The 26176-nt window shown below is 39.4% G+C and overlaps 1 protein-coding gene across 2 annotated transcripts in view; it reads left to right on the plus strand.

Moving 5' to 3' along the window:
- Positions 1–1450: 1450 nt before the first annotated feature.
- HECA (hdc homolog, cell cycle regulator) overlaps positions 1451–26176 on the plus strand; it is a 41560-nt gene continuing 16834 nt past the window's right edge. The window contains exons 1-3 of one of the 2 annotated variants that reach the window (XM_081328273.1): positions 1451–2175; positions 16420–17460; positions 24710–24864. In XM_081328273.1, the coding sequence (XP_081184399.1) occupies positions 1941–2175; positions 16420–17460; positions 24710–24864 (1431 nt within the window). In that variant the 5' untranslated portion in view covers positions 1451–1940. The remainder of the gene's footprint in view (positions 2176–16419; positions 17461–24709; positions 24865–26176) is intronic. The other variant, XM_081328272.1, reaches the window with a different exon arrangement.

Genomic DNA, 26176 nt, shown 5'->3' on the forward strand with positions numbered 1-26176 from the left:
TTGTGAGCATTTCTGTTGAGGATTGGCAGCGGGGGTGGGGGGGGATGTTTGGTTTTTATTCCCCCCACCCCGTCTGCTGGGTGGTTGCAGCAGGTTTTGGTCACTTCACATGACCCTGGGACACTGTGACCATCATAAATATGAATCAGTTGCCAACCATCTGAATGTAAATCACAAGGCCCTGGAGATGCTGCAACATTCCAGCTGATCGGCGCTTCTTATGGGCTCAGAAGCACCAGGATTAGCATCGAGCTACAGCTGGAGCCTGGTGCTGATCCTGGCGCTTCCACTGAGCCCTGACAGCCCTGCAGCTCCAGCCTTCTCTCGCTCAGGCTTGTGCGGTGCTGCCACCGGTTCAGCTCATTCCCCTCCACCGCTACCACTTTTCTAGGATGGTCGCATACCACCTGCCAGGTGCCAATGTACCACAGGTGGTACCCGTACCACTGGTTGAAAAGCCCTGGTCTAAGTCAAGGACTACCAGCATATTGGATTGGAAGAACGCCAATCCAACCTCAGTGTTTCCTTTTCAAAAGAAATATAAAACACAACTCAGCATTGTATCTCTGGAAAGGTTTAAACACAGTAAGTTTTATCTCCATTGAAATTTCAATGCCATATTGAAATAATATTGAGAAATAAGGCCAGGACAACATCGTTATTTCACGGCCAAACCTGCAGCTCTTTTTCAAAAGGGCCAAGCTCAAGTCAGGTCTGGCAAAGATTGTGCTTTATTGTGGGAAAACATTTCAATCCATTCTTTGCATGAAGAAAGAAGCTTGTTACTTTTCCCCCAACCTCACCCCCAAATGCCAAACCATCACCAAAAGGCATGGCAGAGATGGCAGGTTGAAATCTGGCACTGTTAATATATGCACACTTAAGATCGATTTCCAAGTAAGGCTGCAATCTCATGTGCATTTCAAAAATAATAATATACAGTAATCAATCAATTGGAAAATGCATTTTCAATCCTTAACGTCCTATGCACAACTCTATGTTAATTAATATTCCACGTAGTCCATTTCTCTCGGCTTTTATCTATTCACCATGGTCTTCTTCTCTTCAATTCCAAAGGAATCCTTCTAGTCTGAACTTGTATTGAGATACTTGTATGACCAGCGCCTACCTGCCTCTCACTCGCACATACAATACAGAGATCTGGTCGAACTGCACTCACCTTCCGGCCTAACCCAAGGCGCTTCACCTCATATCACGGCGAGAGAAAGGAAGCGTCCATTCTGGGAGATTAGCCACTAATCGGATTATGAGTTCTTACCCAGGCTCCCTTCCCTTGCTTATTCCTCTGTTGGGCCTGGCCCTTGCAGACCTCTGGAGGCAATCCAATCACAGTTGTAAACAACATCTCCGGGAGAGGAAAGGCGCTTTCCTAAGTCCATACGCGAGGCTAAGCGCCTCCTCGTTGCTGTCGCAAGTCCAGCCTCAGAGCCGCGCCTTCCTCCACCCTTCCTTTCACTTGCTCTTTGCTTAGCACTGTCGCCAAGGCCTGGCAGGCGAGAGAGAGAGAGAGAGAGAGAGAGAGAGGCGGGGGGGGGGGGATTGGAGGAAGAAGCGGGGGCGGGGAGCCCAGCATTGCCGAAGGAGCAGCAGAATCAAAACAAGCAAGACACGCCTTTTCCCTGGCTTGCATTTCTTCCGCGGCGAGGCGTCTGTGGACGCGCGCCCATGTGTGTGTGTGTGTGTGTGTGTGTATGTGTGCGTGCTTGCATGCGACAGGGCCGCGGTGCGTGAGCGAAGGACGAGTGTGCTGCTCCGCCTGACAATGGAGCTGCAATAGGCGGGGGTCGGCGGGGGTAGCAAGCAGCGGCAGCAGCAGCACTGCCATCGAGAGCCTCCGCCGTCACCGCCGCCTCCTCCTCAGCCTTCCCGCGGCGACCCGCTCCTCCTCCTCCTCCTCCTCTCCTCCTCCTCCCTTGGCGATGCCGAACCAGAAGAGTAACAAGGGCAAGAAGAACAAGCGCGCTAACAGCAGCGGGGACGAGCAGGAAAATGGAGCCCTGGCCGCGACGGGAGTCGCGGGCGCCGGAGGAGTCCTGGCAGCCGTGGCTGCGGCCGGAGCAAGCGGGCCCGTGGCGGCTGCAGGAGGTGGAGGAGGAAACTCCGGGGGAGCGGCGGCGGCGGCGGCGGGCTCGGCTTCGGGCGACTCCAAAAACGGTAGGAAGCCACGGGACGGGATGGAGGAGGGAGAGCGAGGAAGCAGGCGTGCAGCGCGCAGCCACGAAACTTCACTCGCTGGCTCTTTTTTTCCCCCCTCTCTTCTTCCCTTGTTTTACCGGATGGGCAGAGCTGGGGGCGCCCTGCTAGTCGGGGAGCTGCCGGGCCTTCGATGGCGCAGCAGCCCTAGGATGGGAGAAGCGGAGCGGGCCAGCATGCAGATGAGCCAAAGGGAAGCGCGGCCCTTCGCTTGCTTGGCTTCAATTCGACCGCCAGCGCGCGGCCTGCCACCGGGTCTCGTGAGTGGAAGTTGGAACGCGGGCCGGGGCTGAAAAGAGCCAGCTTGCCGGCCCACGTGCCCCTTCCCGCTCCCCCCCCGCTCCCCCCCCAGCACGAAGGGTTGTGCGGGGACATGGTGGCCCCAAAGATGGGCTGCGTAAGCACGCGTCCCCAAACGTTGCATTTGCAGTATGGGGAGAGCTTCTGGTTTCTGTACCTTCTGACGGATTTCCTCCTCTCCCTTTCTTTCCCCGCCCCCGCAATAAGCTAATTTTGGGGGGAACTGAAAACTGTTTTTATGTCCTCCTCACTGTTCGTGTCCAAAAAGCGAACCGGTGAGGTTTACACGGAGTACGTAGATGCGTCTCGCTCCTTCAAAGTGTTCAATATTTTAAAGACTGACAGGACGAAACAAAAAAAAACCTCATGCTGGCATACTGTACATAAAAAGTGACCCCAAGTAAAGGTGCAGAAAACGGCACGGAAGTTTCGCCTGTTTCCCCCCCCTCCCCGCTAAAGTATGTACAGTATCTGTTTACTTTCGCTTTAACACGGCCAGCATATTTTGTTTGAAAATATGCTCTGGTAAAGTTGGAGTCTCAGTAGTCAAAGAGTTAGCTGGGTAGGAAGTGTCATATGTTCAAGCCTGTCTTCACTGCTGTGAAGAGGTGGGTCTTGTTCATGTGCATGGCTTGTAATGTTTTACACACACACACACACACACACACACACACACACACACACCATCTTTCTGAAATTGCTGTACACACACACACACACACAATCTTTCTGAAATTGCTGTACACACACACACACCATCTTTCTGAAATTGCTGTGTTCTCCAAGTGCACGCCTAGCCAGCCCTTCATGTCCCACACAATTGTGAGCTTAGTGGCTGTTGAGAATGACCCGTCCCAGCTTTATTCAAATAGCAGGAAGATAGATAATGGGCTAGACATTTCTATTTTTTTAAAGACATAACAGATTGCTGATGAAAGACTTCTATATTTGCAACCAGATAGTTTGCAGGGTAGCAGAGTTTAGCTGCAGCTGTGCCATCATCTCAACCTATCAACCTGCCTACAACCTAAAATAAAGTGAAACAAAAAAATTGTCCTCCCTGCTGTTCACTGTTTCCACTGAAATAAGTTAGAAAAAAAAGGGGGGGACGTTAAATTATTTTATGAGCCTTTCAAATGCTCTTTAGCTTCCCAGTGATCTGTTTCTCTTTAAACTCAGCACCTGTTTTGTGAACGCAAAATGTCAGCACCTAATATTAAAAAAAATTGGTATGTGTGAAACATTTCCCTACTTTTTTCCGGTAGTTGCCAGGTTAGTTTTGTGTGTTATAAGAACACAAGAACAAGCTTTTTTTTTTGCTTTGTATTTGAAAAATGTTATGAGAAATTTTCACCATAGAATTCTTATTTTCATGCTAGTCCTTGCTGAAATGTACAGAACACTGCAAATACTTGGGCAAATAATGATCTCTAAGGAATTTGAAATAATATGTTTTGTTTCTGCATATGACGGTGAAATAGAGGAGATGCATCTGAAAACACAGTCTTTCTGTTCATAGCAAAACAAAATTTAAATTCTGCAGTCTCCTAGGAATAGCTTCCGGCACAATGCCTACTAGTGACGAAATATAGCAATCTGATATTTTGTACTAAATTTAGGACACATGCTGATGTTCAGCACATTTGGATGAGGTCTAATAATGTACGGATAACTATTATTGTATCTTAGTATGGATATATTCCCACACATTGGCACCTTATTTGTTAACTGACAAAAATATAAAGGGGGTGTAAAAATATTAAATCTCCATATGCTGTTAAATTTTTAAAAATCGGGGATTTGGCAATTCTTGGCTAATCCTCAAGCAGTTGCTCTTTGTAGTAACTGGTAAAACTCCTTTGAAAGATGTTATTGTAACAGCTTTTATATAACTAAATTTTTCTGTTTAACTTTATGACTAATTTTATAGAAAAAAAATATACTGAAATAGGGCCAACCTGGTTTTGGAAGATACATGAAAGTCATCAAAATACTTGTGTGATGCTTGCAGACTTGGTGGAATCCTGAGAATTACAGATTGCATTCTGGAAGAAGCTGCTACTTTTTCACAATAGACAAAATACATGTGAAAATATTGCCTTAAAATATTCGAAATGGAAATGTATTAAAAACAAATCAGAAGGAGATCAAATCCATTTGTTTTTCCAAATATCTTGATTCAAAGACCATGACTCAGAATGTCAAGGAAATTACTATATTTTTTCTGGAACAGGCTTGTATTTTAAAAATTGGTTTGTGGTTTGGTAGAAGCTGTTTTAGTAAAAAAAATGTGCCTTTTTAGTATTATGAATTTTATTTACAGAGGAGATGGAGAGGTATATCCTGGCTGTAGATCTAGAACCTCATTAGTGGGAAGGTAATTGGTACTGGATCAAAGTGACTGTCAATTATATCTTGTTTAATTAATTGAGAGTTATAAGTAAGAATATGTAGCAAGTACAAGTTTGAAATAAGAGTTTCAGTACATAAACCTATTTAATTGACGAGACAAGTGTGATAAATCAGTTATTATCTTGCTTAATGTTGCTGTCCCAAATACTTTTCATGAAATGTATTATGATTTCTGTAATAATATATTATATGATCAGTATTTCTTAAACCTAGGAATTTATTGGAAGATGTTTATTTTTTTAAGAGTAATTTTTAATTTTCAAGAATAATTAATTTTCTGTATTTAGAAAATATTTCTAAAAACTAATAACTTGCCCCTTGAGGTAGCTGGTGGAATGTGTAGTTATTCAGTAGTGTGATTTGTTTTCTTTATTTGGAAATTATAATTTTCTGTTTTATTTGCTCAAAGGTAATTTATATGTGCAGCTACTTGCATATTGTATAATCCTATTACTTAGGTTGATTATAATCTCTTAATTCTCCCTACCCAAGGCACTTTTCCATAAACTCCCTTGCATATGAAAAGTTTGTACATTATGTCACCTAAGAGAGCTTTGCATGCTTCTTTTTGAACTGCATGACTTCTTAAAGAGCTGAAAGAAAATGACACCGTACAGCAATATCCATTACAAAAACTTGCTCAAAATAATTTTTGAAGCATACACAGGCATGTCAACTAAATATTTGCATATGGTTCAAAAGTAGTACAAGCCTTTGAAATGGCTGCATCAGCATGTTCAGATTAGTTCTTGGAGATATATTGACTAAGGTGAGCATGTGAAGACTTGCTAATTCTTTCATCAGAATTCTTTCATAATATTGCAAAACTGAAAATATCCAAATAAGTAAAGTTTGCTTGTCTTTTTTGTGAAATAACCCAGAACCACAAGATTTGACTGTATAAATTACATAAAATATGCTTTCAGTGTTCACTGTGTCATTTGATTTTATTATGAAAATTGATAAACATTTTTATCACAAATTTTAATACAAAGGCAATTCCCAAGTTATATAAGTGTTGGTTTATTGTAACTCTGGCATTATGCAAATGGGTGAGACCATCATCTGTGCATGAGCAAAATAGCATGCATGTGCAAAAGTTGGTTTGTGTTACTGTTAAGACTGACTTAAGATTTGTTGCTAATTTGAAATCAGAACAATGTATTTTCAGTTTAGCCACAAAATTATTTGTGCAAAGTGGAGTGATTCAGCTTTGGAATGTTGTGCTTTTTCTTGGTACAGATTGACCTTGGCATTTCAGCAGTGACTTAACACATTTCCTGAAATATATCATAGAGAACAGGAAATTGGTTGAATTAAATTTTCAGCCTTTGGAAAATAGACTTGGAAAGCTTTTCTGAATATTAGGTCCAACAGTGGCATGGCTTTCTAGGATAGAGGTGCAGAGACTAGTAATATAACATACATTGTGCCCATGCATACTTGCATGTAAACCTATGCACAAATAAGTTGACCAACAAATTTTTAACCAAAATGCCATAAAAAATGTGCCAGCTGAAGATAAGCCAAGGTTGTAATTTTCGTAAGTTTTAATTTTCATAATTGAATAATCCATGAGTGGCACATTTTTCATGGTATTTTAGTTAAAAATGTAAGAGTTTGTTTATCCGCAGATGGGCTTACAGTATATGTGAAAATAAATGGGATATACAGGCAATCCTTGACTACAATTGAGCCCCACATCTCTGTGGATAAGTGATACAGTTGTTAAGCGGGTTTTGTCCCATTTTATGACCTTTCTTGTCACAGTTGTTAAATGAATCACTGCAGTTAAGTTAGTAACATGGTTCTTGAGTGAATCTGACTTCCCCAATTGACTTTCTTGTCAGAACATTATAAAAAGTGATCACATGACCCTGGGACACTGCAACTGTCATAACTATGAATCAGTTGCCAAGTGTTTGAATTTTGATCACATGACCATGGAGATGCTACAGTGGTCATAAGTATGAAAAATGGTCATGAGTCACTTTTTTTCCAGTGCCATTGTAACTTCAAACGGTCACTAAATGAACTGTTGTAACTCGAGGACTAAAACAGCTGAGAGAAAAACCTACCATATATATTTGTAGATCCACAGATAAGCCAAGCTCAATTTTTTGACACCTAAAATTCTTGGCTTATCCATAAGTAGTTATTGGCTCGATTTGAAGTGTAGCATCAAGCCTACTTAACAAATGTGACTTAACTCTAGAACACTGGCATTCTCTTGCTTATCTGTTGGGTGTTTGTGGAAAAAGTACATTTTTCTCCAGGAAAAAAAAGGTACACTAGATTAAATTAAGTGAGAATACATTGTATTTAGATGGTGCACAGAATTATAGCTTGTGAGGATGAGAATGAATTTGTGAAAGTCAAAGACTGAAGGCCAACAACCCTATACAGTATTGTGCATTGCCAGTGTTTACATTTGGCAACCTAAATTTTGAAATGGGTGCATAAAAAGAGTGTTTAATGTAGCAGCTGAATTAAAACTATGTCACCTTGGATGCATTTGTTGTTAGTTTATTTCTTTGTTGAATGTTTAGTCTGCCGAATTCCAAAATGACTCTGGGTGGTTTCACAAATTAAAAGAAACAATGTTGTATAAAAACAACCATTATCTGAAGGAGAACATAACTTCTTATCATATTACTGCTGATTCAAAAAGGGACCATTCAGCTCCTAAACCAAGGCCTTAAGAGAAAACCAGGGTTTTACAGATTGCTTAAACATAACCAAGGTAATCTGGCTGGATGCTATTCTAAAGGGTAGATGTTGTGACAGAGAAGTTCTATTTTCTTGGCGTCATTAGGTTGCATTGTTTAGTTGATGGGACCCAAGCAAACTGACTGTGTTAGAATACATACAGGATGGTGTGACAGTGCAGAAAGCAGATGGTCCTTCAAATTGCTAGGACTTTACAAATTGCCAAGCTTTACAGATAATAACTATCCCCTTGAATTGTACCCAGAAGCTATCTGGTAAACCATGCAACTTCTAGCAGCTATCTTACATTGGCATAGCAAGGGTTATCCATCAGTGTTTGTGCTAACCTCTGGACCAACTATAGCTTCTGAGTGATCCTAAAGGGCAGTCCTGTCTAAAGCTTATTGCAACAGTCCACTGTTGAGGTGACCAAAGCATGACTGATCGTAAGTGGGGAGGGCTCTTAATCCAGAAATAGGCTCAACTGGGACAAAAGTTGAAAAGGTACAAAGGTGTCTCTAGCTACAGCTAGCAGCTACTTCTCATACAGGAGCTGAGAATCCAGGAAGTGCCCAGATTATGCATTAGTCCCAAGTGGGGTAGTGTATTCGGTAATAAACTGGGAAGGCTGAGCACCCACAGTCATTTGGTCTTGCTAGGGTTTAATCTCAGGCTGTTTGCCACCATCCAGGCCCCAATAGCTGTGGGTAAAACCTTGACAACATTTCTGGGCTAGTTGGGAGTCAAGATACCCAATTGAGTATCATCCACCTACTGGTGTTACCAGACCCTGATCCAATGGAAGACTGTCCCAAGTGTTCAGAGCTTCAGGCTCTGAGTCACTTTGCAAATCATGGGCTTTGGAATTGGTCCTTCTCCCCCTCACAAGCACCCAATGGAACTGGTTGTGCAGAAAGGAGAGTTGTCTACTCTAAATAGTAGAAGGAACAACCTTGATGGACAAGAGAAAGAGCCACTGCCAAGATAACAGATAAAAGAGATCAGAGCCTGATGCAGGAATGTAATTTGACTAAATGTCTCAGGCAAGACACTGCCTAGTTCTCACAAAGATAAAGCATGTGTGTGTGTGTGTGTGGGGGGGGGGAAATGCAGATAGTATAGATCGTCCTCGATTAATGACCACGATTGACCCCAAAATTTATGTTGTTAATTGAGACATTTGTTAAGTGACTTTTGCCCTATTTTACGACCTTTCTTGCATCAGTTATTAAGTGAATCACTGCAGTTGATAAGTTAGTAACCTGGCTAAGTGAATCTGGCTTCCCCACTGACTTTGCTTGTCAGAAGGTCGCAAAGGGGGATCACATGACCTTGGGACAAAGCAACAGTCATAAATATGAACTTGTTGCCAAGCATCTGAATTTTGATCACATGATCATGGGGAACTGAAAAACGGTTGTAAGTCACTTTTTCAGTGCCATTGTAACTTTGAATGGTCAGTAAATGAACTGCTGTAAGTCAAGGACTGCCTGTACTGACCCACATGACATTGGATTCCTACTTTGATCTGCCTTGAAGGACTAACATCAACTTCCTGCAGCCAATCCAGAAGGATGGTATCAACCGCCATAGAGAGGTCAATGGGGCATAGATGTTTGCATCTCTGCTCTGTTTAGGACACTGACAAGGGTTGATGGTGCCATTTCAGTATTGTGTCCAAATTTGAAATGTGTCATTTGATGAGAGGAAATCCATGAAGTCTTGATGTTTTGTTTGTTTTCAGTACCCAATATAGGAAGTAGAAAGAGTTTATAGTAGGGGAAGAATTAATCCTGATGGCTAGAACTTACACATAAGGAAAATAACTGAACAGAACTAAGAACCTTAGCACAAACTGTCATCCAGGAGAAGCTGTGTGGTCCTACTCTTCTCTTCAGAGAACCTAGATCTGAGCAGCACAGTTACCTTGGTTTGGGTATTAGTGAAGGTACCTGGTGCTTGATAGCATTTGATTTATAAGGAAAAGCAGAAGTCTAATGTTCTTAGTGGTAGAATTTCCCCAGTCCTACTCCTGACTGGGAAGAACTGATATAAGTGGATGTGTGTAAGTTGAATTCCTCAGAACTGCCTCTAGTATGAGAGCCTCAATATTAACATGTATTCTTGCATTGGTTTCCTTTGGGAATTATTTAAGAGAAAAGGCAAATGCAGAAGTTGGGCAGCTTTTAAATGGTTTGATGACTATCGGTAATCACTTAGCAAAAGAGAAGAAGTAATGGCTTGCAAATGTTGAGGTAGAACTCTCATTACTTCTGATCACTGGCTAGACTGTGGAAAGATGAGACAATTCAGAAATATTTGAAGAGATACAAGTTCTGTAACCATGGCAGAGAATAGAGAGAAGAAAAGTGTTAATTCTTCCTGAAAATGGGAGAGACATGTAGACTAAAATATTTAGCTTTAGTTTTTGGCTACAGGGGCAGTGGCAATGGCTGACACTGCTGAAGGCCCCAGGCCTTCTCCTCCGAATCTAGCCTCTGCGTTGCCATCAAGTGCCTCTATGCTGATCAGCCTATAAAGGGGGCGGTAAGATCAGCAGGTGTGGGAATTGGGCAGCATTTTTCAGTGACAGCAGCAGTGCTGGGACTATAGTTGAAGTCTGGGGTCAATGGCAGTTGGCTGAGACTGCTGAAGACCCCACCCCTTTACTTCTGGCCTAGCCTTGGTGCCGCCACCGCTGAGCGCACACTCAAGGCTGGGCTGGGGCTAAGTAGCTATGGCAAAAAAAAACCAACCATTTAATGTATAGCCTCCCAGTGCCTTCTCCAACCCCCTGAGGCACCTGCCTTTTTTACCTGGGACTCTTATTTGCTTAATAATCCACAAGATTGCTTAATGACCGCAATCTGGAGTGCCGGGATTGTGATTGTTAAGCAAAGTGGGATGTGATGTTTCACTACTTCATTCAACAATTGATATTCTGGTTCCAATTGTGGTCATAAGTCAAGAACTATCTATAAGCCCTTTTAAAGAGTCTTTTAAAAATAAGCTATTTCTGAACTCTTCTAATTTAAATGTTTTCAGATAAATTATCCTTTCAAGAATATCTAATTTTCTTTCAGACTCTAAGGCAAGTTCCAGCCCATTTTTACTGAGTGATATAACGAACCTATGCTAGTTGAAGTGGGCTTGGCTATAATAACAGTGTTTTGAAAAAAAAAATACCAGTTTATTCACCAAAACTATGCTGTGTTAAGTTCTGCAGTGTGCTTTACTTAATTATACCTCTAGCCATCATTATTCATTTGCCATTTTTGTGGGAATTTTGTGTATCAGTGAGTGACAGCTATACATAGATTTGAGTTGAGTTTCTGGTTACTAGAAGTGCATGTTCCCAAATGTTAATTTTCAGAAATGATTTGTGCAATAAGTCTCTGAATATCTATTAATTTCTCTTTTTGTGGTCTATGGCTGGGCTACTTTTTAGTCTTTCCCCTTTCCTTTTGCTGCAATTTAATGTTCTTTAACATTCATTTCCTGCTTTGTGATTATTCATAGATCATATATTGAGTGTGATCATAAGCCATATTACAGTATTTATCTTATAGATGGCCAGTTTTGCATAGGGGTAAACAAATGAAGTCAATCTGCTTCTGTTCCTGTCCAAGTAATAGTGGGGAATTTTTGATATTGCTTTGTCAAAATTAAGATATTAGTGAAATGGGGTTTTGCTGTTATAATCTATATAAGTACAGATTATGGAGAAACAAGGGCTGGAGACTAAGATGAGGGGATAGATGGGGAACTCATCAAATTTGCAGACGACACCAAGCTGGCAGGAATAGCCAATACTCCAGAAGATAGGCTTAAGATACAGAAGGATCTGGACAGACTCGAACACTGGGCACTATCTAACAAAATGAAATTCAATGGTGAAAAAAGTAAGGTTCTACATTTAGGCAGGAAAAATCAAATGCATAGGTATAGTATAGGTGGTACCTTGCTCAATAGTAGTAACTGTGAGAGGGATCTCGGAGTCTTAGTAGACAATCACTTCAATATGAGCCAGCAGTGTGCTGCAGCTGCCAAAAAAGCCAACACAGTGCTAGGCTGCATTAACAGAGGGATAGAATCAAGATCAAGTGAGGTACTAATACCACTTTACAATGCTTTGGTAAGGCCACACCTGGAATACTGCATCCAGTTTTGGTCACCACGATGTAAAAAAGATGTCGAGACTCTAGAAAGGGTACAGAGAAGAGCAACCAAGATGATTAGGGGGCTGGAGGCTAAAACATATAGGGAACGGTTGCTGGAATTGGATATGTGTAGTTTAATGAAGAGAAGGGTGAGGGGTGACATGATAGCAGTGTTCCAATATCTCAGGAGCTACCACAAAGAAGAGGGAGTCAAGCTATTCTCCAAAGCACCTGAAAGCAGGACAAGAAGCAACGGATGGAAACTAGTCAAGGAGAGAAGCAACCTAGAACTAAGGAGAAACTTCCTGACAGTTACAACAATTAACCAGTGGAACAACCTGCCTCCAGAGGTGGCGAATGCTCCAACACTGGAGGTTTTTAAGAAGAGACTGGACAGCCATTTGCCTGAAATGGTATAGGGTTTCCTGCCTGAGCAGGGGGTTCGACTAGATGACCTCCAAGGTCCCTTCCAACTTTATATATATTATTATTATTATTATTATTATTATTATTATTATTATTATTATTATTATTATTATTATTATTACCAGGTAATACTTACGTCCTTTAGTAAATTTTAAGAATATAATAATTTCAACTGATTTTAACAACTATTGAAGTTTTTGAGCCTTCTATACTTTTCAATTTTTTTTTATTGAAAAGTTTTAAAATACATTTTATCTTTAACAATCCCCCCCTCCCTCCACCCACCCCTACCTAACCCTCCCTATCCCTCCCCCCCATTCCCCCCTCCCCCCCGACTTCCCAGAGCTAAGTACAAGGTATAAAAACAAAGAACAATCATAAACATCCATATGCTAATAACAATAAACTATTAAGTCTATCGCACTCTAGCTCATATGAAATAACTACAAGCAATACTACTTTTCAAATTTTTTAATATTAACAAGGTTAATATTAATTCATACATTTTGTTTTTAACTTGCCATCCAGTGTCACTTGATTGTGAGATGGGCAGCTATATAAATATGATGAATAAATAAAACAAAATGACAATTTATAGAATTGAACATGAACTATTGCATTTGTTTGAAAGTACGCACTTAGTTTATGTTGATAAGTCAATTAATAGTTGCAAACTAAACACTTAAAGAGTATTCCTTATTCTGCAGCCCTCAAAATATATTGGACAAAAGTTCCAATAATTGTCACATTTTCTTTCAATAGTACGCTGCAACTGGAATTACTTTATAATTACAGTGTTTCTTAAAAATTTGTGAACTATTTTGAATTTTCAATATTTCTGCATAAATAGAACCCAAAACATGATTTGTAGTCCACACAAGCCTTAAAACCCGAGAAAGAGAACCCAATTAAACAAATGAGTCAAAAACATCATGATGTTCATTTATTTATTCTTCAAAAATCATTATTTTTTTTTCTATTGCCTTGTGTTTGTATTCTAAATTTCCCTCTAGTTCTTTAATCTGGGTATTTAATAAAGAGTTGCATTCTTAATGGATCAGTGACACTCTCTAAAGGTACTGATGGCAGGAGGATTTTAATTTGCTACCTCCTAAGTAAGTAAGTAAGTAGACGCAGTGGCTCAGTGGGTTAGGATGCTGAGCTTGTCGATCAGAAGGTCGGCAGTTTGGTGGGTCGAATCCCAACTGCCGCGTAGCAGAGTGAGCGCCTGTTACTTGTCCCAGCTTCTGCCAACCTAGCAGTTTGAAAGCACATAAAAATGCAAGTAGAAAAATAGGGACCACTACGGTGGGAAGGTAACAGCATTCCGTGCGCCTTTGGCGTCTAGTCATGCCGGCCACATGACCACGGAGACGTCCTCGGACAAGCGCTGGCTCTTCGGCTTTGAAACAGAGATGAGCACCGGCCCCTAGAGTCGGAAACGACTAGCACGCGTGTGCGGGGAAACCTTTACCTTTTTTAAAGTAAACCAGGACAGAGAGATTTAACAGAAAAATAAAAAGAGGCAGAACTCCCAGCAATTCTTTTCTTAGGATGTGTCAATAAGAAAGAGGGAAGCATGCAGTTTCAAATGAGGATATTTATTTGTTTTAGTTTATTTCTTCAGGTCAGATTTTCCTGCTGATAATGGATATTGGAAGCACTAGCTCTTGCCTTGAGGGTTTTTTCTTCTTCAAAGAAACGTATTAATAAATCTCTTGTTAGTAAGCCCCCAGGAAAAGTTTTGTTACTGTGCTGGTATTTAAATGTTCCATAGATTTGTAATAAGAAAGAGAAAGTAGAAGAAGTGGAGAGAAAGTGTGAATGATTGCAGATTACCTGCGTTTAAAAATGTGTCTGTATGGTCTAAGCAGGGTGTCCATTTTGAAATAATAGAAAATACTGGTAGCTCAGGTTTTAGATTTTGGTAGTGGTTGTTTGCTCTCTGAGCTTGCCATTTAGTTCCCAAACGCTAGGTAACATCAGCAGCAGGAGTTTTGTAAAAGTGTCTTGTCCTTTTGCTTATATATGTCTTGAGTGGTCAGCTGGTCGCGTGATTGGCTGTTCATTTGGTGCTGTATTTAAATTGAGAAGCTGATTGGTTCCCTTGATTGGTCGTTCCAATGGTCTGGTTTCTTAGGTGTTCATATGCTGGATGGGTTTCCATTTTTTTCTCCTTTCTGTCTGGTTACTTCTTCCTTGCTCCTTATCTTAATTCATTTTCCATCCTTTCCTTCCTGTGGAACTACTTTTCCCCTTCCACATTTCCATACCGTTTTTCTTTTCTTTTCTTTCTAATTTTTACTGTTCTGTTGGAAGAAAGGAAGCTTGTACGTTGTATGTTTCTTTTTGTGAATAGTTTATGCATGAGCGAGCAGATGAGAATCAGTTAATTCTATAAATGGAATATCTTATTTTACAAGCAATTTTAATTTTAATCATTAAAATAGGCAGTTGTCTGGCTAAACATGTTAATTCTGTATGGCAGATTAATCATTCTAAGGATTTTAAATACCTTAATTCATCTGGCTGGCTTTTTAAAGGGTAAATACAAGTATTGTATTCTTCCAATTTTTAATAAAAAGAATCATAATTGTCCATTTAATTACAGACCAATTTTATATGTGTAACTGCTAAATGAACCGCAAAGCATTTATTGCTTCAAATTGGAGAATGGTTGTCCAAAATGGTATTTTGAAAGAAAAACTCATTTTAGACTTGAATGTTCTTCATTTGATCATTGTTTCACATTGGCTCTGAGGGTTAATATATGTGAATATAAAATAAAAAAAATTATGTTGCTTGGTTGACTTGACTGATGGCAGTTAACTTTTATTAACTTAAATAACTCCAGTGTGGGTCAGTGTTGTTTGATCTTAATATAAAATTCAACAACAACAACAATAATAATAATAAAAATGAGATTTTGATATAATGATCCAGTCTGTCAGTATTCCAGTTATTATCAAATAAGACTTTGTTCTTGTACTGCTATTTTTTAATGTATTTATTAATGATTGTTTCAGTGTGGAGAGGATCATCTTTATTTCTAATCAAAAACATGAAAATAGGATTTATTATTACTTTAGATTCATATGCCCCACAATAATTTGTGCAGGTGATTATTCTTGGTAATTATGTTTTGGAATTCACTAGTAATTAAGTATGAAAAAAGAAAATATGGGTTTTCCAATCAAAACATTCCAAATATACGTGGATAATTGATTCTCGTTTTATTGCTCTGGTATTCACATATTGTTACCAGAAATCTGGTAACAATTGATTATGCTTTCAAATATTAGGTTTATAGCTTAATTTCTATCATTCTCTCTAGAAATATCTCTTTCTCCATGTCAGAAGATTTAAATTTCTGAAAGCTAACCTACTAAGACTTTGGAGTTAGAAATTGTTGTTAATCAAGTGTATTTCTCAACCATAACAATTATTGAAGTTCCTCAAACATATCAAAGACCATTTGAATTTTTGTCTCTGGAATCAATTTTTTTTAAAGAAATGCAGTTTTGAAAGATGTTTACATGTTGGCAGACTTGTCTTAAATAAATGCAGATTAATATTCTTTGAATCATCCACATCACAACAATACCTTTTTCATAGAATACAATATTAATATTAAATTAATGTCACAGGTAACTAATTTTTGGCTTGATACTGAAAAATACTACAAACTTGCAATTACTAGAAATAAGTGCAGATCTATACTATTGTTTTAAAAACACATATCTAGGCAACAATATGTTAAATACTTTATTGCTGTTAATTAAAAAGTTTAATATATATTCTAGTTATGATTTGTTCTGAAAACGTTGTAGTAAGAGATGTCTAATCCATGTTATAAGTAATAACTTAAACAAATAAACAGATGTCATAAATTCAAACTTTGTCTTTCAAACAAAATGTACGGCATCATATACCCTGGTGTCTTATAAAGTTTTTAGGTGTTGTGAACAATCAAATAAAGGGTCAATCCATTAGGCTTACTCTGCTCATTTATAAAGGAAAATACTAGTGACATATGGAATCTCAGTTCACAGCATGGTTTAAATGTACATAGAACTGCATATGTGCTTAGAACTCCTGGATTGTAGCTTAGCATAGCTCTTATATAATAAAATAAAGATTGCAAGTAGTTAATTTTGAATCATATAGCTCATCCATCTATCTCTTCTGCATTCCACAGAAGCACCTTGTGCTACACCACTGTTGTGTAGCTTTGGACGGTCCGTTGACCTAGAAAAAGATGACTACCAGAAAGTTGTTTGCAACAACGAGCATTGTCCCTTCAGCACTTGGATGCATCTTCAGTGTTTTTACGAATGGGAGAGCAGCATTTTGGCTCAATTTAATTGCATTGGGAGAGCAAGGAGTTGGAACGAGAAACAGTGTCGGCAAAATATGTGGACCAAGAAAGGATATGATCTTGCCTTCCGTTTTTGTTCATGTCGATGTGGGCAAGGCCATTTAAAAAAAGACACAGATTGGTACCAAGTAAAACGAATGCAAGACGAAAAGAAGAAAAAATCTGTGTCTGAAAAAAGCAGTGGAAGAACAACATCGGAGTCTTCAGAAGATCTTAAAAAGTGCAGGTCTGCTAACAAACCACTGAAAGGTTTAAACCATGATCTCCAACGACGGCATTCAATGGACAGACAAAACTCTCAAGAGAAAGGCATTGCTAGCAGTAGTTATGCAGTCCGTTCTCCCTGCGGTTCTCCTGGGCAGTCTCCCCCAGCAGGTTATTCTGTTCTTGCCCCCACCCATTTCAGTGGCCCCCGCTCTTCGCGATATTTAGGAGAATTTTTGAAGAATGCCATTCATTTAGAACCTCATAGAAAGAATATGGCCAATAGTGGTATATTTAGGAATGCTCACTTTGATTATGGGACATCTGGATTACAAGCACATAGATTGGGACATTTTGATGCTCCAGTACAATTTTTGAGAAGGCTTGATCTATCTGAACTCCTTACTCACATACCTAGGCATAAACTGAACACTTTCCATGTCCGTATGGAGGATGATGCCCAAGTGGGTCAAGGAGAAGATTTACGGAAATTCATTCTTGCAGCACTCAGTGCCAGTCACCGAAATGTTGTCAACTGTGCGTTATGCCATAGAGCATTGCCTGTATTTGAACAGTTTCCACTGGTGGATGGAACCTTGTTTCTTAGCCCATCAAGACATGATGAAATTGAGTATGATGTTCCCTGTCACCTTCAAGGTACAGGTTTCTTTTATTTTTGTTTCATTTGTTTATTTATTTATTAAATTTATTGGCCATTTCTTAAATTGTATAACTGAAGTCTATAATGTCTATTAATATCTTGCATTTTTGGAAGGCAGTCTACAGTAGCCTTTTCCATTCTGTGCATTATTATCAAATGCAGAGAATGGATTTCTGTATTCCCAGCCAGCAAGGCTATTGCTGAAAAATGTTTGTATGGAAATATTCATACAACGTGAGGATGCTCAGATTGATGAAGGCTAGTGTAAGTAAAACAGGCCATAATAAAAGCTTAATAAAATTTCAACTGTCCCTTCTGTGTGAAAATAACTTGGCAGAAGAAATATACTTTTAGCAAAGAATATGTGAGTAGCAGAGAAATTGTGTAAAAAAGTGCTGTAGGTAATTCAGCTTGTTTTCTTTTGTTTTTGTCAGCTGCCAATGTTTCCGATCCATAATGTGCTTACATTTACTGGCACAACCTTGGAATTTAGGAAGAAAAAATATGCTGGGGGAAAAAATTTGTATTTCTTCAGTATTCTAAATTATCTCCTTTTGCATTTGCTTACAAGAAACATATTTTGGATTTTAGATTAATGCGTTTGGATAGAGGTAGTCCTTGATTTGCAACAATTTGTTCAGTGACTGTTCAAAATTACAACAGCACTGCAAAAAAGTGACTTACAACTTGCACTTAATGACTGTTGCAGTATCCCTGTGGTCATGTGATCAAAAATTGGGCACTTGGCAAATGGCAAGTATTTACCACAGTTAAAGTGTGTTGGGGCCATTTATAACCTTTTCAGCCAACATCTTGCAAGCAGAGTCAAGAGGGGAAGCCAGGTTCACTTAATGACCATGCGATTCCCTTAACAACTGAAATGGTTCATTTAACAACTGTGGCAAAAAAGTCACTAAAATTGGTCATGACTCACTTAATAGAGATCTTGCTTAGCAATGGAAATTAAGGTTCCAGTTGTCATAAATGGAGGACTACCTGTAACGTACAGGTAATCTTCAACTTAGGACTGTGATTGAGCCCAAAATTTCTATTCCCAACTAGACAGTTGCTAAGTGAGTTTTGCCCCATTTTACCACCGTTGTTAAGCAAATCGCCGCAATTGTTTAGTGAATCATATGCTCATTAACCAAATCTGTTTTTCCCCCACTTCGTCGGAAGTTGGCTGGGAGAGTTACAAATGATGATCACATGGCCCTGGGACAGTGCAACTGTCATGAATACATACCACTTGTCAAGTGGCCGAATTTTGATCACATGACAGCTGTGACAGTCATAAGAGTGAAGACCGGCTGTAAGTAACTTTTTTCAGTGCAGGTGTAACTTCAAACTAAATGAATGGTTGTAAGTTGAGAACTGTGATACTACTTTTACATTATTGAAGCTTGCTGTGTTAGGAAGTTTTCTGATAAGAGGTTTGTAGAGACAAAAGCAATCAGCCTAGAAAGGTATTACGATTAGAAACCTCTCTAAGATTGTTGGTATATTCTGGGTTTAGAGGAAGAAAAGGATTAGATGAGAAGAATTAAGAGAAGTGCTGCATAAATTAGGTCATTAAAATTAATAAAATTAAATTGATAAACATTTGATTTTGATGATAAAATTAAAATTAATATGTTATTAATTGAAATAAAACAACCTAACATTGTAATTTAATCGTTTTTTAACTTTTGTATTCCGCTTTTTATATTTATTGCCCTGTACACCGCCCTGAGTCCTTCGGGAGAAGGGCGGTATAAAAATATAATAAAAAACAAACAAACAAATTTACAATAGTGGCTTATTTCTGCTAAATAAAATTGACATTAAACCTAACTTTAGAGTTTGGGTTTGCTAAAATGGGAGGTAAATATGGTCCATCACTGACCGTGACTTATTCTCGTAATGCAAATCCAGAACTCAGTGCAACCCACCAGAAGATAAATGAGGCAAGATTGATGGTGGATTCACAATGAATGAGCTGATTGCCTGATAAGCCATAAATCAAGAGAGTTGAATTTCAAATCTCTCTTTTGCTGTCTTCATTGGGCATGATGGCTGAAAACTGAAAACATATTTTACTATTTTAAAGTGGTAAAATACAAAACTGTATGATAAGCCTACACAATTTAGACACAATTTAGAAATGCAGATCCTCTTCCAAAACTCAGCCTTACTTACTTTGCAACATATAGAGTCCCACCATATTAAGACGGCTCATCCTTTGCATTGATGGTTTGCAACTCCGGTGGCTAAGAGTGCTCATTCATCTCAAATCATACACATTAGAATTTAGCATGGTATGTACATCTTCTCTGTATTTGCCCATTGCAGTAAGTCATAGTAATAGTTCCAAGACCACACTGTCTTTGAATATTTTTTTTCCAAATCATCTTTGTTTTTAAATGACTGTATTTGATTTATTTTAAGGTTTTTTGTGGTTGATGTTTGTATTGTTGCTCTTTTTACTTAATAGTTTTAAAAGTTTATTTTGTCTACCGCTCTTGGATAAGAAGAACAGTAATAATGTGGATTGTAGCCCAAATTGCATAATTGGCTATTTAACTGTATAAGACTTAATTTATGTTTTCTTCTGCTGTTGGTAATAAATCATCAAAACAAATGCTAAGTTCTAAAATAAGCCTATTTTGTAGCTTAGAAGCAGTATTTTTTAAAAAAGAAAAGCCAGAAAAAAACCCCTTAAAAACAAAGCACAGTCATGGTTTGGTTATAATGGGTGTGAAAAATGCTGACTGGCATGATTGTACTTGGTCATTGCAGAGGTATAAGATGACTACAAATAATGTGCATAGTGTTCAAATATTTTCTTGTTATCAGCTGTTTATTTGCAATAGCCAATATATTAGAGTCAAAGCTAAGCTTGTAAGCCGCCCTGAGTCTTCGGAGAAGGGCGGGATATAAATGGGATTAAAATAAAAAAAAAATAAAATAAAATGTAAATGTGAATGCTCCAACACTGGAAGTTTTTAAGAAGAGATTGGACAACCATTTGTCTGAAACGATATAGGGTTTCCTGCCTGAGCAGGGGGTTGGACTAGAAGACCTTGAAGGTCCCTTCCAACTATTCTATTCTATTCTATTCTATTCTATTCTATTCTATTCTATTCTATTCTATTCTATTCTATTCTATTCTATTCTATTCTATTCTATTCTATTCTATTCTATTCTATTCTATTCTATTCTATTCTATTCTATTCTATTCTCATTATGTTTTGCATTTCTTGATATGGTTGTATTTTTAAAAGAGCATTGCAGAATTTTTAGAAACTTATCACCTGCTGAGAGTTTTCCTTAAAAAAATATACCAAACAGTCAAGATTACATAATCCAGTTGTGCCCTTCTGATAGTGCACAAATTATCCTTGTGGAAACGTTCAGGCCAATATTTAATTATGCTCATGCAATTCATTCAACAAGCTGTTTCGCTACTGAGATTACACTTTTTGTTCTGACAACTGTATGAGCTGTTTTGATACTTACATAGTTGCCAGTAGAACCATACCAGCCCTTGTTCATTTTTTATAGTATTACATTGATTACAACCGAGTTAGTGAGATTATATATTTAATAAAAACACCTTTTTTGACTCCTTTGAAAGACAGACTTCATAAACAGTGCAGCAGCAGCAGTTGTTTTTATAGATAGTCCTTGACTTATTTGGACCAGAATTTCTGTTGGTAGTTCTTAAGTGAGTTGTTAAGTGAATCATATAGTTGTTAAATGAATCTGCCTTCCTCCATTAACTGCAGTTGGAAGCTTCGCAAGTGGTGATCTAATGACCCTTGGACACTGCAACGGTCATAAATTCATGCAGGTTGCAAAACACCTAAAGGTTGATCATGTGACCATTGGGATGCTGCAGTTGGTCTTAAGCGTGAGGACCAATCATAAGTCATTTTTTTCAGTGCCATTGTAACCTTGAATGGTTGTTAAATGAATGATTGTAAATCGGGGACTAACTTTACTTCCTGTCCTTCATCTTATCGCCCTGAGGTTGCTTAAATATGGATTTTGGGGCTTCTGGGTATTTAGAGGCTTTAGTTCCCAAATGCATATTCCTAAAGAGTCATTTAAAAATTCTTATTTGAGCATAATTAAATGCTACTGGTTCTGAACTGCAAGAATCTGGGAGGTATAATTGGGATGTTACCCTCTTTGTTTTTGTCTAGTGCAGGGGTAGGCAACCTTGGCTCTTTTATGACTAGTGGACTTCAATTCCCAGAATTCCTGAGCCAGCATAACTCAGCATGGAAACATCTCCCTGTCCCCTCAGCGTGGCTGGCTCAGGAATTCTGGGAGTTGAAGTCCACAAGTCATAAAAGAGCCAAGGTTGCCTATCGCTGGTCTAGTGGTAATCTGACTGCTTGCTCTCCAGATCTAGCAGCCCTATCCTTTCTCAGTATGATTTTAAAGAAGCCATTCTGATCACTCTTAAATGTGGGAAATTTAATCTAGAAGCAAAATATTGAGGCCCAAGGAAATTTCCCAAATTAATTACAAATGTTTTATATATACAACTACATGAATTTATAAATATATAAATTTGTATATATATAAATAAGGGGGGACACTGTAAAATTATTTCTCAACTTATCTAGCAGGGAGAGAAGTAAAAATTACAGGAGTAGGAATAGATGAAGAACTGGAATATAGTCATGCTAAATAGCTATACAGGTAGGTGATCCCAACTGTTGGGCAGAGTAGAATGATATCTGATTCCCCTATCAGGTAGTTACAAATCAAAGTTTGAAGAGTACAAAAATACTACAGGCTCACATTGCATTGTCCTTCCATGTGATTCCTGCCTCCATTCCATACCTGGTAATTTGTATACTGTAGCTCCCATGATTCGGATGTCACATGAAACTTGGTTGAGAATAAACTGGGTTAAGGAATAAGAAGTTTAAAGAGTTTTGAAAATTAGCTTGGAAATTAGTATTTACTATTGCTTACTCAATAAACAATTATTGTAAGTTAAAAATGGATGAGATGATTTATAAACCAGGGGAAAGGATAATGAGCTTGTTCTTAGTCAACCTATAAGGATTAGAATAGTGTGTTTGGACTCACACAATATTATGCTAAAACCAAACAAAACATACAGTATACCTGTATATTTGTTTGTTTTATTAATCCAGTCAGTTTGTAAACTTTGACATAAGCTGTGAACTGTGATTTGGTCCAATAATAACTAAACTATGGATTAGCACCATATAAGATTCAGATAAGTACTAAATTGGGCCAGCCAGTATCGACCTCTGATGAGACAGTTATTTCATATTTTCTGGTATTTGTTCAGGTGAAAAGCTGCATGAAATGGAGAGCTTCCCCTAAACCACGGGTCGGCAACCCGCGGCTCCGGAGCCGCATGCGGCTCTTTGAGCCGTCTCCTGCGGCTCCCAGCCGCCCGGTGCACGTGCACCTCTTCGAACGGGCAGTGGTGCGCGCGCACCTCTCCAAATGGAGAGTGGCACCGCCCGTTCCGAGAGGTGCGCGCGCACCTTTCCGAAGGGCGGAGGTGCGCGCGCACCTCTCCAAGCCGCCGCCGTCCCGTCTGGAGACCTGCCGCGTTCGTCAAACATTGATGAACACGGCAGCTGTGCAAACGGGATGGCGGCGGTTTGGAGAGTGCGCGCGCACTTGCCAAACCGCCGCCATCCCATCCGGAGACCTGCCGCGTTCGTCAAACATTGATGAACACGGCAGCTGTGCAAATGGGATGGCGGCGGTTTGGAGAGTGCGTGCGCACTCGCCAAACCGCCGCCATCCCGTCCGGAGACCTGCCGCGTTCGTCAAACATTGACGAACACGGCAGCTGTGCAAACGGGATGGCGGTGGTTTGGAGAGTGCGCGCGCTCCTCTCCCAAGCCGCCGCCGTCCGGAGACCTGCCAACGTTTGGGGAGGTGCGTGCACACCTACGGTCATTCGGAGAGGTGCGCGCGCACCTCTCGGAATGGGCAGCGGCGCCGCTCTTTGAGAAAGCTGCCGCGGCACATTTGCAGGCTGCCGAAAGCGGCAGCTTTGCAGACGGGCCGTCGCCGTCGCGCAACCGGGAACTGGTTCCATCACACATTTTAAAAAATGGCAACCGCGCGCGTCCGCGCATGCGCAAGAAAAACCCGTTTTGTGCATGCGCAAAACATTTTTTTGCGCATGCGCGTGCATTGACACACACATGCGGCTCCCACTTTTTTTTAATGTGTGATGGAACCGGTTCCCAGTGGCTCTTTTCCTTTTTCAGGTTGCCGACCCCTACCCTAAACAAATACATAGGAAGTTTGTTTTCTTATATTGTATGAGTTAAGCGCAATTGCTATAGAAACAACTCTACCTTCCTGCTTTCATACTGGAATCTTTTCTATATTTATGCAGAGTGTGCAAATGTATTCATGCAGCAGTTTGAACTCCTTCATGAAAGTGAGTTAGAGCAGGGACTTTGTGGTTTGAAAAAGCCTGAATTTCCTGTTGAGAAGAATCTGTTTTTCCTGACTTCTCTGCATAAAGAACTTGTGTGATACATTCTTTTGCCCAAAAAAGATATATGTGACTTTTATTCAAATGTATAAACGTTTATGAAATAATAACTGGAAGGAAATTAAATATATGGAGATGCCTAATTAACCTGTGGGTTCTACTTTTGCTTTGCACACGAAAGCAAACATCTATTATGAATTTAAAGTAGCATAGAGCTCATGCCCTCTCTGAAGCATGTGATATGCAGCTGAGAGTAACTCTATAATACAGTAGTAATTCTCTAAAGTTATTTGTTAAGCTTCTTAGTTGAACTGAAAATTAGAATGCTTGTCTTGTTCATTCTGATGTGACAAATGAGCTGCTCATACCTAATCATGTGTTAGTTTTAGTACAGTTAATTTGTAGTTTAATTAAAATCAATTTTGAATTTTTAAAGACTAAATTTTACAACCTAAACTCCAACAACACTCTATTTGGAAGCTAACTAGTATCGATTGACTGTGGACTGTTAGCATTAGATTAAACTAATAATGAAAGAATAATTTGCATTTGAAGTTAGAAATGTAATTCTGAATAAAATAGACTTTCCCCTTTAATGGTATTTGCACAGAAGATGGCTAGAAACATAATGGTTGCTGAATGCATGCTTCATTTCTTGCATTTTCCAATAAAAATGCCATTCACGATGTTGTTAATGTGTTAATTTTGTGATACATTTGATATAACCTGTTTTTACGAATCTCTCTCCACAGGAAGGCTTATGCACCTATATGCTGTTTGTGTAGACTGTTTAGAAGGGGTTCATAAAATTATCTGCATAAAGTGCAAATCTCGGTGGGATGGAAGCTGGCATCAGCTGGGAACCATGTATACGTACGACATTCTAGCAGCCTCTCCTTGTTGTCAGGTTAGTATTATGAAATAGTTCATATTTTAGTAAATTATGTTCCATGGTCTTGGCAAGCCTCTGGGATATAGTGATAGCCGTCTAGACACTATTTCATGGATGAGGATACATTCATGTCTCTCTGGTGGATGCTGTTTCTCTTCCAAAAGCACATAGCTCATAAGTGCACTGCCAGCAATACCTGTCAGGTGCAAGCAATTAGATTCACATGGATAGAGTTCAAGCTAACTACTTTATTGTATTCTGCCCGATCTTCGCTCCTTTCGCCGCGATCTGAAAACATACCTGTTCGAACAAGCCGGCCTGGCCTGAGGGGGGATTGGTGGGTTTTTTTACTATCATTTTATTGGGGTTTTTATTAATGTACCAACTGTTTTTATGGGCATGTATTTAATTATCTTTTAATTTTTGTAACTCTGTGTTTTATTCTTGCCCTGTACACCGCCCTGAGTCCTTCGGGAGAAGGGCGGTATAGAAATATTAATAAATTAAATTAAATTAAATTAAATAATACAGGAATCTTGCTTGCCTTCCTTTGGGAACAAGGTAGTTAAGGCTCTGTGGAGCTTGTGGGGCAAGGTGAGGGGAGTCAGAACTGGATCTCTTCTAGCTGTGCAATAATTCAAGGCTAATTCCCTGCTTGAGCCTTCCCTCTACCTGGCTGGGCATTTTCCAACAATATCCTTCCTTCAATACTGGCTCCCATTCACAGTCATGAGGAGAAGCCCATGTAACTATCGGAGCACTGCAGCTAGTGATTAAGAAGAATTTATGGGTATGTTATCTGCATCCTGTACATCTTCACTGAAGAGTATGTAGAGTGGAATTGCATGTACACATAGAGAAGATAGCACTGTAATTAATTAAAGATGAAGCCTGGTGGTGTAATGTATTGGAATTTTATTTGAACTGCTTTCACGTGTCTTGAATGCTGCTTAAGGTTGCTCAATTGAGGTGTCTATGTAACGGTTGCTGACTAGCCAGACATGCGGTCTCCAAGTAGATCATTGGATGATTTGTGGTGGGAACGGGTTCCTTTAAACCTATTGGCCGCTGCCTAGTGGCCAACCGTATAATTAGCTGCGCAGAAGCCTCTGATTCAGTTCTGTTCCTGTTTGCCTCAATAAAGAAATGTTCCTGTTTGAAACCTCTCGTCTTGCTTCCTGCTTCCAAAGAACTCACTACACAACAGGTGGTACAATGCTGTTCCATCTCCTGGAAATGCCCTCCAAGAGGAACAGTTTTGATACTTCAGAGTCGTATTGGCTAGACACTAAGATTAAATGCATCAAAAACATCAATCAAATCCTCC

This window comes from Vipera berus (genome assembly GCF_964194415.1).
Source record: "Vipera berus genome assembly, chromosome: 1".
NCBI lineage: Eukaryota > Metazoa > Chordata > Lepidosauria > Squamata > Viperidae > Vipera > Vipera berus.